The sequence below is a fragment of the Calidris pugnax genome, unplaced genomic scaffold (assembly GCF_001431845.1).
Source record: "Calidris pugnax isolate Ruff unplaced genomic scaffold, ASM143184v1 scaffold141, whole genome shotgun sequence".
Taxonomy (NCBI): domain Eukaryota; kingdom Metazoa; phylum Chordata; class Aves; order Charadriiformes; family Scolopacidae; genus Calidris; species Calidris pugnax.
Genome location: NW_015090902.1, coordinates 3,874,345 through 3,889,823, shown reverse-complemented (window position 1 = coordinate 3,889,823; position 15,479 = coordinate 3,874,345). Strand labels below are relative to the sequence as shown.

General features: G+C 39.1%; 1 protein-coding gene across 2 annotated transcripts in view; it reads left to right on the top strand.

The window, feature by feature from the left end:
- Positions 1–15,479, top strand: part of ARHGEF10 (Rho guanine nucleotide exchange factor 10) — a 104,159-nt gene that overhangs the window by 33,245 nt on the left and 55,435 nt on the right. For both annotated transcript variants that reach the window (XM_014948989.1, XM_014948990.1), the window contains 8 exons: positions 787–901; positions 2,844–2,956; positions 6,613–6,690; positions 6,969–7,148; positions 8,428–8,544; positions 10,552–10,644; positions 12,105–12,275; positions 12,994–13,139. In XM_014948989.1, coding sequence (XP_014804475.1) covers positions 787–901; positions 2,844–2,956; positions 6,613–6,690; positions 6,969–7,148; positions 8,428–8,544; positions 10,552–10,644; positions 12,105–12,275; positions 12,994–13,139 — 1,013 coding nt within the window. The remainder of the gene's footprint in view (positions 1–786; positions 902–2,843; positions 2,957–6,612; positions 6,691–6,968; positions 7,149–8,427; positions 8,545–10,551; positions 10,645–12,104; positions 12,276–12,993; positions 13,140–15,479) is intronic.

Sequence of the window (15,479 nt, the reverse complement as noted above, 5' to 3'; positions counted from 1 at the left end):
AAGCTTTGGCTCAAACCGAGAAATTGCCTGATGGCAGCAAGGCAGCTTTGTTTGTGTTCTGGTGGCACTGGTGATGTCAGCTCAGCTTTGGCAGTAGTGGGGATTTTTTGCCATGGTGGCATTTTGGGAAAGCAAAAGTACAAAGCATGATTTTTAATAAACATTTCCTAGCAAAGCTACACCTGTTTTTTTCTTTTTTTAATTAAATTTCTTTCTGCGGTAGTAGTAATGTACTCTAAAATTGTACAATTCTTAATTAAATCAACTTATTTCTTCAATTAACTAACTTTTTAATCGTAACATTTTTTTGCAAAACAGTATTTATTGAAGAGTGTAGTTAATACGGAATTGAGTCTAAGGGATTATCTTTAGGTTAGAAATACTTTGGCAGAGTTGGTGGGACTTTGGGAGATGGACAAGAACCCTGGCCGTTAATGAGCTGTTTGTAGTATTTATTTGTTATATAATGTAAAGTTGAGAATTTGAGACTATTTTGAGTTCAGATGTTTGATGCAGAAGCGTTCTTAAGCATTCCTGCTATTTTAGCTTTGCATACAATATTGCCATGAAGTAAGTCCCTTTCTTCAGGTTTGATTTTTAATAAGAACTGAGCTTTGATGATCTGTGTACTTATATATATTCCTTTGACTTGGGGCTATATTTATAGCCTAAACTGCTTGACAGTGTTCTTTTTAAAGATATTTTGATCAAAAGTATTCTGCATGGTGTGCTCAAATGTGTTCCTATTATTCACTGAACATGTAGACTGCATTTTTTATCTTACAGATGCAGAAGCTTATGAGAGCTGCTAGAGAAGGTACCAAAGATGGACTCGAAAAGACAAAAGCAGCGGTGAAAAAGGGTCGTTCTTTCATTAGAACAAAGTCTTTCATTTCTCAAGGTATGTGCCAATTATAGTATGTTTGTTACTCTCTCTAGGCATTTCTGAGAAGGAAAGTGGGTAGCCTAGCAGGTTTTTGTACTGGGAGCTGAGTATCCGATGCATGAAATCAGCTTTAGATCGATGAATTATGGTATAACATTCAGTTCAGATGACGGTATGGTCGATACCTCTTGAATAGTTTTACGTTTGGAGCAAGAACCTGAGTGAGCTGAGAAACCTGAGGATCACAGAGAAGGGTCCACTTAAAAACAACAACAACAAAAAATCCCACCAAACAGTGTCATAGATGCTATCCAGGTATTGGTATAAAGGGGTATGGAAATTATGTTAAGGTACTAAGTCTGTCTGGTTCCCTCCATTAAGTAACTCCTGAATATCAGGAAGATCTGTCGTTATGACATGGTTTTCAGTGGAGTGATTGTTGACTATTTTTAAAGTTTGTTGTGTCCAAGGGATAATGAACACTTTCCATGCTTAAGAGTGGAAGTAGAATCATAGAATGGTCCAGGTTGGAAGGGAAGAAGAAGATAACTGCTTTATCGCAGTTTGGTTTTTTGGTGTTTTTTTTTTATGAAAGCTGAACTTGAATTGGAAAAACAGAAAATTGTCTGAAATCAAAACACTAAAAGTATTTGTGTTCTTTTTCTAGTTAAGAGTAAACATCAGCCCTCTGTCATGAGGCTGCAGCAGCACGTAGTAGCAGCAGTGCACAGTTAATTTTTTGCTAGAGGCAGGGGGTAGTAACTGAATACAAACATTTCTTCTTCAGAGTAAATCTGAGAGGTAGTATGTCTTTCTGCTCAAGTTTCTGCCCAACTAATTGAATGGTTGTAACTTCAGAGGTTATAAAGCTACAGTTTTAGGAAGCTGAAACCACAAGACTGTAGCGAGATGTTTTTAGTGAGCGAGCTAACGTAAAGCTGCATCCTGTCTGTAAGGACCAGGACACATCTTGCATCCCTGTGATGGCCTCTAACTGCTTCTGAACTTACAGACAGAAAACAGAAAGTTCCTAGTTGCATAGACTTTAGTGATCAAAAATGTATCCTCAACTTCCTGCTGTTGCATGGGAGAAAATTACCTGCTTCAGCAGAGCTGTTACCCTGGGTCTGGAATTGCTATTTCTAGAGGTTAGGTAGCAGGCACAGGGTATCCGTGGAGGGTTTAATCCCTTAGCCACTTACCAAATCAGCAGGAAGCCTGTGGCAAATTTGTCAAACTCATTAATTCCTCCCAGCCAACAGATCTGCTTCCCTTACTTTTCTTTTTGTTCTAAGACACACTTTTTCATACTGTTCTTTCTCCTTTGCTCCTGTCTGCTTGTTTGGCTGGCAACGTACTGCCACCTATCACTGCACTGTGGTGGTGCTTTTTGCATAAAATTAGTAGGTAGGGAGCATTGCAGAATCTCTTACTCTTATTTCTGATGAAAGCCAGCATTTTGATACATTTGGCTACTTCTTTTAGTTCAGTTACGGAAGGATGTATGAAATTTTTAAAGCTGGATCATATTATGGCTGTGTTTAATTTCTTCCCAAGGTCATTTATTTCAAAAGTGCCAGCCTTGGAGCTGCAGTGATTTACCCTAATTGTCACGTCCTGCAGCCCAATTCTCCTGGCTGTGAAGGAGGAGTAGAGGTCAAGCAAAAGGTGCATAGGCTGTCTTCTGCTGTGTGCATTTTAGGATTTTGAGATATCTTTGAAAGATGTTCTGTATTAGAGCGCCTGTCAGTGGTGGTATTTATGTGATTTCACAGGCGATACAGAGGTGCTGAGAAATTTCTTTTGTTTGGTAAGTGAAAATGAGACGGCTGTGTAGTTGTTGTGCTTGGATGATAGGATCTTTACTTGTTTGCTGGCTTTTGTGTAGGGTTTTTTTGCCCTTCTTTCAATCTACATGTTGTAAAAGTTGACGTTTTGGTTATTCAATTATTTGTAGATCATAGATCATCATGTCTGGAAGAAGAAGAGCTAAATTTATTTATTGATGTGGACTGTATGCATACAGAAGCAATTATGACTCCTATGCCTGAAGGATTATCACAGCAGCAGGTAGTAGGCTTTTGGAAATATGATCATCTGCCTCTTCCCCCCTCCCTTCTGCTCTACATCAATGGCTTCCGGGTACCTTGCTCTTCAAACACATTGGTGTTTAACATAAGTTAAGTGGGCCTCAAATTCAGAACTGAATAAGTGTTTTTTTGAAAATTGGTATGTGTGCATATAGTTGTATAGTCCTGAATTCAGCCAGAGAAGCAAAATGCTTTTGCATTATAAAATTATCTATAATAATTATATTGCTTCACTACCTGAACACTTAAACTAAATGTGGTGGGTTTGAGTGAAAAAGAAGAGTTTAAGTGTTTTTATTGATTTAGAAGACATTGCTCTAGGTGCCTATTCTACAGAAATAAAAAATTTCTATTCTATAGAAAATTCTATAGAAAATAGAAAAAGTATTTCTATTTTAACTGTAGAGAATATCTTATATGCTTTCTGAATCTTAAGGTTTCTCCTGATTTAAAAAAAAACCAACTTGTTCCCAATAAAGTCATGTCTACAGAAGAGTATATTTTGCTGCTCTCCACCTCAAACTCTACAGTTGCTGTGGAAACCACTTCAAAAAACACTGAAATCAGCTTCAGTTAGGAATTTTGGCTGAAAATAAATCCTGTGGGTTCATGTTACTGTGTTGTTATGACCATGACACAAGTAATAACTACATGAGAGTTTTTAGCTTCTTGTGATGTCACGAGTTGGTCAGTACCTTCAGAAAATGAGCAAAAAACTAAATTAAGGGGTAATTGAGAAGAGTGGTATACGTTTTTGGTTTACTTGGTGAGGTTTCTTTTTCTAATGTGTTTAGCACAGTGAAGCACTAACTTTTTAACAATGTAGTTGCCAAATTGTGTTACATTATTGTAAGATTTTGTTATAATGTAAGATCTGAGCATTGGTCTGAATGCTATCATTTCCCGTTTTGAGAGTTTCACTGGGGTTTTGCTTTGTAGGTAATTAAAGATAAATAGATAAATAGGGTGCTCTTAGTTTGGAGCAAACTGGTAGTTGTTGTGTAGATCATGATGTATGTTGCTTGTTTGCCCAGGAGGACCTGCCTAAGCGGGCAGGACCTCTGAAGCCTGTAGAGAATATTCTATAAGCTTTCTGAATCTTAAGGTTTCTCCTGATTAAAAAAACCAACAAAAAAACCTTGTTCCCTTGGAACAAGCAGGACTTGTTCCAGGTCCTGCTGGAGTGAAGCATTACCTGCAGTTAGGGGGTACCGAGATGTATTTAAGGGTGCTGAGGGTAAGGCATTTCTCTGTCATCTAAGATCAGTGATGAGAAGACTGGAAAAAAGTAAATGTCACGCTCTCAGCCTCAAGAAAAGCAAGGAGGAGGATCCAGACTGGCCTCACGTCAGTGCCTGCAAAGGTGATGCAAATGCTTCTGGGAGCTATTTCTTGGTTTGGAAGGACAGGAGTGTGATTGGGAACAGTCAGCATAGATGGACCAGAGTCCATTTGTGCCTGACCAGCTGGAGTCCCTTTGAGATGACTGATTTGTGGACAGAGGAGAACAGAGGATGTCATTTACCTCTGCTTTAGCAAGGCTTTCAGCATTCTCCTAATGTAGCCGTGTAGATGAGATACAACTTGTACGGGTGGACTAGAAGGTGGGTGGAAAACAGGTGAGGACACCATGCTCAGAAGGTTGTAGTCCACGGTACAAAGTCCAGCGGGTGGTCAGTGTTAGTGGTGTCCCTCAGGAGCGGATAAACGGTCCGTATTGTTTAATGCCTTTATTAAGGATCCTGATACCAGCTGTGGTGCACATTTGGAGGGGATGCCAATTGGAGGGGTGCAGCAGGCTGTGTGTGGGAGGATGGGGCTGCTGGTCTGCGTGGCTTCGGTGGGCCGAGGCTGATGGAAAAACTCCAGCAGCTCAACAGAGGACAAGAGAAGTCCTGGCCGTGGGACGGGGTAGCCTTGTGCCATGGCCGGCAGATGGCCCAGCAGCCCTGGGCATCCCAGCTGGAGAGGGTGAAGGCCAGAAGCCCCTTCCAAGCTGGACGGCTCTCCCAAGGAGCTGACTTTATGAATGTGCTTGTTTTAAACAGCAGGTGGCACGATAGCTTTTGTTTAAAAGCTGGTGCCAGTTAAAGTACCCTGTCCTGTGTTACATCTCAGTGTGATGGCTTTTGCTTTGTTTTAAAACCAGGACCTGAATTCTTACCATAATTTGTTTATGTTTGTGTGCTACCGTTAGTAGCAAAAATTTGAATATAAACGTGAAGACTTGCATGGAAGCCTCTTGTAAGTTGTGCTCATCTATTGCAATGACCTGTAGGCACTACAAAGTATCTATTTTTGTGTATTACAGAGCCTGAACAAAACATTTTCTACAGATGTTTATTCATTTCAGAAGAATGAACTGTGACTAAAAGTAGAGTTAGTATCTTTTACCAGAGCAGCTGATACGTTATAGCAAATAAGACACTGCTAAATCCGTTCTAAACACAAATAGGACACAACTAATTTTACTGTTGATATGGTTAAGCAAGGCCTCGGATAATTCTGAAGTCTTCCTTTGAAATGTTAGTACTTGAAAGAAAATCCTTGCATAACCTGCACTTAATTTAATAATGCAAAATACAAGCCTGGATAATTAGAGGTGGCCATGGCAGAGAAGGAAGGAGGCTGTGGAGATCAGGAGCAGAGAGAAGCAAGTCTGAGATTTGAGTTTCATGGCTATTTAGGCTAGCTTAAAATAGAATAAAAAGCAGTTTTGCCTTCCCTTGTAGTTGTGGGAAGCGGTTTGAGCCTGCCCTTGTGCTGTCTTCTCCCTCAGACTCCTGCTTTTGAAAGCCCTGAGATGAGCTGGATTAGGAACTAGATTTGGGTGAAAACAAATTCTTAAAGCGAGCAAGAAATCTAATCAATCAAGTTTACATTTTAAACCAAGCTCGGTTCCCCGGTCCTTCCTGTCATGTCATCCACATGTGCATATAATGTGCGTTTGCGATGAATTGCAGATGCAGGAGGTGGAGAAGGAAGGGCGATAAATACCCTGTAATTTGTAAACATGAAATATGGTGGTGTTTCCTGAAGCTCTTACAACTCTGTCCATGGCTATGAATACAGATGAGATGGGGTTTTCACTTACGCATGGCAATGCCCAAAAGAGAATGCTGACTTAGATACTTTCTCAGTAGTACAGTTTATATAGCCTTGCCTTAGAAAGGCAGTTAACGTTTGCTTGTTTGTCCTTCAGGTTACTCCTAAGAAATTTATAAAAGATATTTAAAAAAAAAAGGCAAATTTATATTGAAGGCTAATTTTTGAAAACTGGTTATGTGGTTTTTTTGCATCAATAAACCAAAGTAGCCAACATCATCTTAAATCTATTATTTATGTTAATGCCTAAATTTATACATCTAAAATTAAAAGTCATGTTTCAAAAATAAAGCTTGGAATTGCAACAGTCAGCAAAGATTATAGATTTAGATACAATAACTGTTGTGTTCTTTAAATAATTTTAGAGTAATAGTAAACATAATTACTTCTGAAGGTGTTATTTTATTGCAGTTCCAGTATTGAAATTGTGTTGTGTTTTATTAATGTTAGAGTTTTATCATCAGAATTTCCAACTATAATGAGCATGTTACCCGACTAGAGCTTTTGATAAAACTTTGTTTCTTCTATCAGGTTGTAAGAAGGTATATTTTGGGCTCTGTAGTTGACAGTGAGAAGAATTACGTGGATGCTCTCAAAAGAATCCTGGAGGTACTTTAATATATTTTGCGTTTTATATGTTTATATATAAATCTATATCTATATTTAATATATTTTTGTGTTTAGTTTGGAAATCTGAAAAGTAATCAAATCCTTAAAGAATCTTATAGTATGATTCGCATAGATTTTGCTACAGATGCTTCATGCCAAATGTTCATGGAGATTTCATGTGTGTGTACTTTTACGTAAGTTGGGGTTTTTTTTCTGCTTGTAGAAGACCCTTCTTTTTATTGTTGTTTAAATCTGTTTGTCTTTTTTTTTCCCCACAGCAATATGAGAAGCCCCTTTCAGATATGGAACCAAAATTACTGAGTGAAAGAAAACTCAAAATGGTCTTTTATCGAATTAAGGAAATTCTTCAGTGCCATTCAATGTTCCAGATTGCGCTGGCTAGTCGTGTTTCTGAGTGGGACTCTGTTGAAATGATCGGTGATGTCTTCGTTGCTTCAGTAAGCAAATGCATCTGAACAGATAATCTGGTTTTATTTTAGGCTTGTTATTCTATCTCCATATCTTTCTGTCTAACTTGGCCACTTCATTCCCATACTCTCCAATGCCTGTGGCAACTGTCAGAGTATATATGGGCCGTCCTGGTATGGAAACTGACACCAACACATGCCTTCGACTTGGTTGGCAGATGTGAAAGCATTGCGGGGCAAAATTTTCAGGCTTTCATCAAGCTTTCAGACATTTAAGTAAACAGTTTCTTTTTCTGAGAGGATAGAGATTCATGAACCCACCAAAAATTAAGCTGAGATTGAGGCTCAGCATGTCTTAAAAAGCAGATAGTCATATGTAGTATGTTTGGTGGGAATAGAAAAACCACAGTGAGTGGTGGCCTGAATCCCGGGGTTTTGGCTGAGCCTGGGACACAGGTAAAGAGTATTTGTGAAACAGTATCCCACCCTTAATGGAAGTCCGTCTGGTAAAGGACTCACCTAGTCACTGCTTTAAATTAAGAAAAACAAGAAGTAGCCTTGATTGATAGAAAGACATGGTTCCCACAAGTGTGGGCAGATAGAAAAGGCTGCCTACCTGCTGGTTTGAGTGCTTTGTTTTGTTGCCACCCAGCTGCTGGAAATTGCCACCTTTTCATGCCTGCTCTAAAAGAGCTGGGATCTGTGTCTCTGAGTGCTTTTGACCCCATTCCAGTCAAAATGAAACAATTACTAAAGGTTTGCTGTTTAAGGCAAACCTGTCTTGTTTGGGCTGACGCAAGTTAGGCAGTGTTAATGAGACCAGCTCTGCAGAAGAGAGGGATAAAATTAGGCAGGCAGCAGTCTTGCCTCTCATATGGCTGTTTGCAGGCCACGCAGTCTGTCTGCTTTCTTGGTAAAACCTTACCAGCTGAAGATGGGGCCTGAAGGTCCTGGACTTTGCTGGTTCACCAAATCTGGAAGACAGATGGCAGTGAGGTGACCAGGGGATAATTTGAATCTCAGTGGATGCCCTTTGATCGCCCACAGTCTTCAGGCTCTGCACTAGTGTTGTAGCCCAGGTGAAGCTATTTCTGTAAATTTACAGTTTGTAATTCATGGCAGTTACATCTTTAGGTTTCCAGCCTGTCTTCTAGAGAGAGATTATTTGGGGCACTACCAGTGTTTCTGTAGAACCAGCACTAGGCCAAGCAAAGCCCTTAGCTCCAAGCAGGGCAAGTCCTTAACGGTCTAGATAGCTTTCAGGGGTCTTTTGTGTTTAGAGTTAAGGTTTTCCCTTTTATCTTTTCAGTTTTCTAAATCTATGGTGCTGGATGCGTACAGCGAGTATGTAAACAACTTCAGTACAGCAGTAGGGATTCTCAAGAAAACATGTGCCACCAAACCTGCCTTTCTAGACTTCTTAAAGGTGAGTTCATTCAATCTTAAAACAGCTGGGCATATGATATAAATAAGACAGTACAAATTGTAAGTTAGGAGGAAATCTGACTGCTGATACTGCATATTGTGTGACTGTTTTTATGGACTTTGGTTTTATGGGTTTGGCACAAAAGATTGCCAGAGAATTCACTTCTACTACTGTATTTTCAAAATAATAACATGATGTTAGATCTAGGATGTGTTTTGAAGTGCAGAGCAGTTTTGTTGTTGTTCAGATCAGTTTATTGGTGTTTGAATGGCTGCTTGGCTAAACATTAGGATTCTTTCTCGTTAGGTGAGCTTCAAATAATAGTTTACCATCTGAGGCCTCTTCTTATTTGGCATTTTTTTTTACTTCAAACTTCTTTATTGTATGGTGCAGAGTAGTGTAACTAGATTTCTGTTCCACGAAAATTTCTTAGTATTTTGAAAATCATGTTTCCAATCTGGGGTTGAAATTGCAAATTTTTGTGCCATGAGCATAGTATCCTGATGAATGTGATGCTTCTGATGATGTGCATGGAGAGTCTGGTACATGCAGGGAATCCCTGGGAGTGATACCTTACAGAAGGTGCACAAAATCTGTTGCAAGGCTTTTATGCTGTTTGTAACACTGCTGAGAGCCTGGAAGTTCTGCTTGTCCCATTTCCTGAGAGTCCTGGATTGATTTGTGCCTCTCAGAGCCGTTGCCTTGTCGGGTCTGTAGCAGTGGTCCACCCAACACTGAAATTGGGTACCCTAGGCCAACTAAATAGTGAATTCAGATCTTTAAAATAACTAACAACTTTTCAGAGCATGGCCAGCACTACACAGGATGATACTCTGGAAGCCTAAGGCACCACAAAGATCAGACTCTCTAATGAGTGTCTAATCACTTCATACCTCTCTCACTTATTAAAAGCCCATTGTTCCAACAGAGGCATAACCTCTCTTTGCTGCTTGTCTGTGTTGGCTACTGGTGCTGCCCCGGAGCTGGGGGCTCACAACCAGATTCTGAGCCAGAAGACATTTCTGTACCTTCATTTTTTGTTTGCCCATCAGCAACAAAGCCCAGAATCTTCACTGCTGCTGTTTGGGGAAAAAAAAAAATAAAGTCATTGTGGGGTATACTTATCTCCACAAGTATGGAAACGAGTTGTTGTGAAGCTGATAGTTGTAGCAGTAAATAGCAATTTAAGCACAACACCAGTTTAATATTGTTTGCATTTCCTTTGTTTTTAATATTGAGTATTTTCTCTACTCTGTTTTTGCTTAGCTGATTTTAGCGAAACTAGTTCCAAATGCTGAAATGTCTTATACAAACAGGGCTTTTCTGCACATGCAAATCAAATTTGTCTGGTTTTATCTGCCAGTCCCAATAACCAAAATAATGGATTCTTATGTTTTTCTTTCCAAACATAAATCAATGTTCTTTTCCTTAGTTTCTTTTAATAAAGAAAATGAAAATGTCTATTTGTTTTCATAGCACTGAGATTATGATGTTTTCCTTAGATTTCCTCTTAAAAAACGTAGGTAGTTAGAGATTTATAGTCCCTTAGCCCCAAGAAACAGAGCAGCCATAGTAAATTACGGACTATAAATCAACAGATCACTTACGTTTTTCAGATTTAAGACCTTGAACAAGTGTGTTGCCTTCGTTGTGCTTGACGTTAAGCAGGCATTTCAGTGCACTGCTCATGGAAAAAGCAAGAATGTGCTGTATCAATACATACATAGGTGCTGCATTGCTGCTGCAGCTTTACCCCAGCTATATTTATTGAAGGGGGGAGATTTCAGTTCAGTGACATGCTGCCGTTTTAATAGTGTTTTTTATTTTTTTTTTTTAAGATTTAATGTTTTTAAATTAAATCTTTACAGTAAATGGAACCTTTACAGTATCACTGTTACCTTTAATGTAAATGATGTAGAAGAATTTGCGGGAAGTGTTTTCCTTTCATTCTGTAACTGATGAAAATAGGCTGATGGTAGTGAAGAGTGTGGCTTTCTTGCATTGCAGCAGTGCCAGGAGTCAAGCCCTGACCGAATTACACTGTATGGTTTAATGATGAAACCTATCCAGCGCTTTCCACAGTTCATTCTACTATTGCAGGTAAGTAATGTTTATCGAAGGGATGATGCTCTTGTTGCATTCTTATGTGGTTTGCTCATGGGATTGCGGGGCAGCCGTCTTCTGCTGGAGGAGCACGCTTCGGTGGAAGTGACCACTGGGTCATGAGGAAATAACAAAGAAAAAATTTCAGTGCTTCATAACGTGCTGATTTCATAATCTGATTGCAGAGACAGGCAGTAAATGCAGTGCAGGAAAATCTTAGTAAATTAGATTTACTCTAGATTAGTTAGTAGGTTAGATTTAGCTTGCAGGTCACTTTCCAGTAAACCTGTCATTCAAATGTGCTGCTTGCTCATATCAGTTTGTGAGCTAATTACACTTGACCACTAGGAAATTTGGCATTACTTTCCATTTAAGAAAAAATACAAGAGGATGTAACTCATGCCTTGGGTAGTTCAGAATGTATGTGGGATGTGGAACAAAAGCACGCTCTCTCCCTCACCGCTTGGCTCACGGGACCTGCTGGAGTGTGTCACAGCTCCCTTCTGACCTGCAGCATCTCGTTTTCCTTCCTGTGGGGACTGGGTATTTGACAGGGAGTCCTTGGGGCTCTTCTCAACGGGGAGTCGAGCTGTAGGAAGAGCCCAGCTCCCCAGCGCAGACCTGCTCCAGACCAACGTACGCTGTTGGTAATTCCTTCCAGATTGTGGCAGGTCTGTCCCAGCAAGTGCTGTGAGTTAGCTGAGGAGGACAGGCTTTGGGATGCAGGTCCAGGAGTGACTGTGGGAGAAGGAGCTGAGATAGTCATGGGAGGACCGAGCAGGTAGGTGGTGGTGGTGAGAGTTTTTGAGTTAGCAGAAGAAATGGAGTTTATGGCGGCAGGAAGCTGGAGTGAAAGTGTAGGGATTTTTAAGCACTGTGGGAAAGCAGCAAACATTTCATTCAAATTGTTCCACTGCATCTCTACAAGGGGGAGAGATTTTTAGAGGCTCTTGTAACCTCCATGAAATAATGTCTCCTGCTTTGGGATGAGCGTGCTGTCAGTGTTTTAATGAGGAATATTAGCAGTAATAAAGATAATACAATATTTTTATTATACTTAATATCAAAAAGTTTAATTTTAAATCATTGTTTACAGATGCCTACATATTATACTATAATACTGATTTTCAAATTGTGCTTAATATTGTGTGCATTTTTTAATTTACCTTTACATTTGAATTTTTCACACTTATTTTCAAGTGTCTTTGTACTTTCTTCCTGTAAATAAGCAATATGTGACCCCATTCAGGATCCTATTTAAGAACTATTAAGGCATTCAGGGAAATAATTCATGTTCTGAATGTTCATTAGGTGTCAATTGGTTTTGCTTTTTAGTAGTACTTGGATAAAGAGTGTAGCAATAACATTACAGCCTGTAATCTTTTTAGCTTGACTTTGAAATGAAATCTGATATTTTTTTTTTTAATATTTTTGTTTGTTTTATCACTTCCCCTCAGGATATGTTGAAGAACACTAATACAGGACATCCTGACAGGTTACCTCTGCAGATGGCTCTTACAGAACTTGAAACCCTGGCAGAGAAGTTAAATGAAAGGAAAAGGGATGCAGATCAGCGCTGTGAAATAAAACAAATAGCAAAAGCAATGAACGAACGTTATCTGAACAAGGTTAGGAAGTAGGAACGTGTGATGGAAGAGTTACTACATTACTGGTTTCTAAGCCTTGAGCAATCTTTAGAACAGGCACCAAAGAGATGCCTGAGATTTTCTTTTTGCGAGGTCATTCTAGTGGTAGAGGTCATTTGTGAGATGTGAGCTACCTCCAGGGCTGGAGAGGCTCCCTGGATAAACCCCTGTGCGCTGGATGGAGCAGGCAACCTGCTGAAATAGCCTCAGCAGTGCTAGTGTTCTGTGGCAGTGGGTGGATAAAGCTGTTTCCTCCTCCTGTAGTAAAGTCTCATGCACATCTTCTGATAAATTCAAAATTCAATTTTGAATTTATCCTGGAACTGAGAAATTATTCCCGTATAAAGCAAAGAACTAGTTCCTTCATACTGAAGTTCTTCCGACTGTGGAGCAGTTCAAGATACGCTATTGAATGTGTCCAATATTTCCCTTGTTTTAAGGAAGATCCCAGTCTGTTTCATTTGTGTATTTGGATCATTGAATAGAAATGTCTTTAAAGAACTCTAAAGATGTTCAGTAGGAAGGAAGGAACAAGCTTCAAAGTACAAATCAGTAAAGAGGCTTAATTCACTTGGTAAATCTACCTGCAGACACTGGTACTATGATGGCAAGTGATAGCCTGTTGTATTTTCCTTTATTTTTTGCACCGATTTTTAAATGTACCATGTATAACATCCTGTTGATTGTTTTTAAAATCTAGCTACTCAGCAGTGGAAACAGATACCTCATACGGACTGATGATATGGTTGAGACAGTTTACAATGACAAAGGAGAAATTATCAAAACCAAAGAACGACGACTTTTCATGTTAAATGATGTGCTGATGTGTGCAACAGTAAATATTCGGTAAGAATTAGTTCATGTTTTTTTAAATGATCATTCAAGCATCAGCTGAAAAAAATTACAATTACAGAATTATTTTTTTTTATTGCTGTTTTTGCTATGGTTAATGATTTCTAGGAGTATTCATAATAAATGGATAACTAGCTTTCTGACAATCCTCTAAATTTTCTGCTGATGTTCCAAAGTTCTAGGGTAAATTTGTATGAAAATTGTCAGTTGGAGATTACAGATAGAAATGCTCTGTAGTGTCTAGTTATTGCTTTGTATTGGTGTTTAGTGGAGTGCAGGCATGCTAAGGCAGGATTTTTTCTCTTCTTCTTTAAATTCATATTCTCTCTCACACACACATCTCTAACTTGGCACAGTTTGCAAATTCTAAAAAAACAAAACATGAAGCTTATGCATGTAGCCAGAACCTGGAGCTCACTAACAAAGTTCCAGCTGGGGAAGGGTTTTCATCTCTGAGACCAAACACTGAAAGATTAAAGGTGAGGTGCTTTGAATAAAGTATTTTTTCATAGTGCCTTCTGTGTTTTAGTTGGCTGTAATTCTTACTGTTACTGTAACTCTGTGTATGCCAAGGTCACACTCACGTTCAAGCGATGCGTGTATCATAAATTGCTTTATGTGATGGTACACTCTGGCAGAGAAAATGTGGACCATTAAAATCTTCCAAGAACAGTGTTTCTTAAGCACAATGTGAGTCCATATCTCGGTTTATTACCAAAGTATGAACACGGTACATATTTTTGTAATTGTGTGAATGCTTGGTCTCATGTTAGTGAGTGAGAAGTGCCATTTAATAACTACACTTCAGAAAATGAACAAGTTTATGTCAATTATTGTGTGATTTTTGCCTTTACAAAATTCTTCGGTTCCTTAGTAACACCTGGATATTTTCTCATGGCTGTTTGTAAGAAAATTGCTTTTAACCACTTATATTTTATTTTATCCTATACCATCATTGTCTTGCATGTTCTGTGTTGGTCCCTGAAGTGGCAATGTGCAGTCTGTTTTCTTTTTCCATGTGAAGAGTTCATGATTATGCCAATTCTCTGGGTTCCTTATTAAGTCAGCAGTGCTGATTGTCACAGCACTGTTGTTCCCATGGGCATTGACTGGTTCTGAGCAACCTCCTTTGGGATGGTAATTGGGCATGCGTGTGTCATGGGGGTTTGCTATCTCTGAAAAAGTCTAATTATGGTTTTCTTTAGCAGTTAAGGTTTGCTTTCTAACACATTTATTTATATAGCAGTGGGTTTTAAGAATAGTTGAATGCACTTCTAGTTTTATTCACTAGCAAAAAAAGGGTTTGTGACTTTCTTGGGGTGTACAGTTGTACGTGGGTTCACCTGCAAGCTGTGAGTGGATTTCAGGGACCCTCTTAGATTTTTACTGCAGAAGTAAACTGGTCATGCAAAATATGGTTGGCGACTGAAGGAAACGATCTGCCTGATTTCACATCTGACACCTGTATCCAGTCTAGAAGTTTTTGTTCAAAATATGCTCAAAATGTGTTCAAAGTATGCTGTAGAAGGTAACACTTGCCTGTTTGGCTCGCACAGGATGAGCTTTATTTCTCTTCATTTTCGCTGTGTAGAAGTTGGACATCTGTCCTAAGCTAGGCTTCTCTTACAGCAGTGGTTTTCACGGTGCATGCCTGCGGATTTACCCTGGAGCTGTAGACTCCTTCAGAAGCTTTACACGTCCGTGTAGCTGTGCAGTATCTATTGGCTCACTTTTCTTAACCACCTTTTGTTCAACCTGTTCCTGTAAAACAGTCAGATGTCCCAGGAGCCTGGGGACTGATTTTCTGTAGCTGGCAAGAGACTTGTATTTTTACAGAATACATGACCCTCACTCAGAAGGTCTTCTTCACATGTAGTCCAAATGACCGGCTCAAACCGGAGACCTAACTTTTAAGTAGCAGGAGTTGGATGGGGTGGATGCTATCCCTAGTGACCAAACAGCTGTGTCCTGCCTAGTCTTGTTTTCTTTCTTCTGAACTAGATCAAGAGCTGATAAATATTTACTTAAGCTGTGGCACTTGTTTTTTTGTTCATCCTTGCCTCTTCATTGAAACAGAAGTGTGACTGTGTTGCAAATAGGTAGCTGACGAGCTGAACATCAGCATTTAGGTACTGTTCTCAATAAATGCATTTCGCTGATTTCTCCCAAACGTTTAACTTCTCTATTTCAGTCCTGCTTTCTGTGAAGTAAACCTTTTTGGTTCACTTTAACCTCTTTTTTTTTTTTTTTTTTTTTTTTTTTTTTTATAAAAATTTTTTTTTTTTTAAAAAAAAAAAAAAAAAAAAAAAAAGTTCTAGGAAAAATATTAAACCC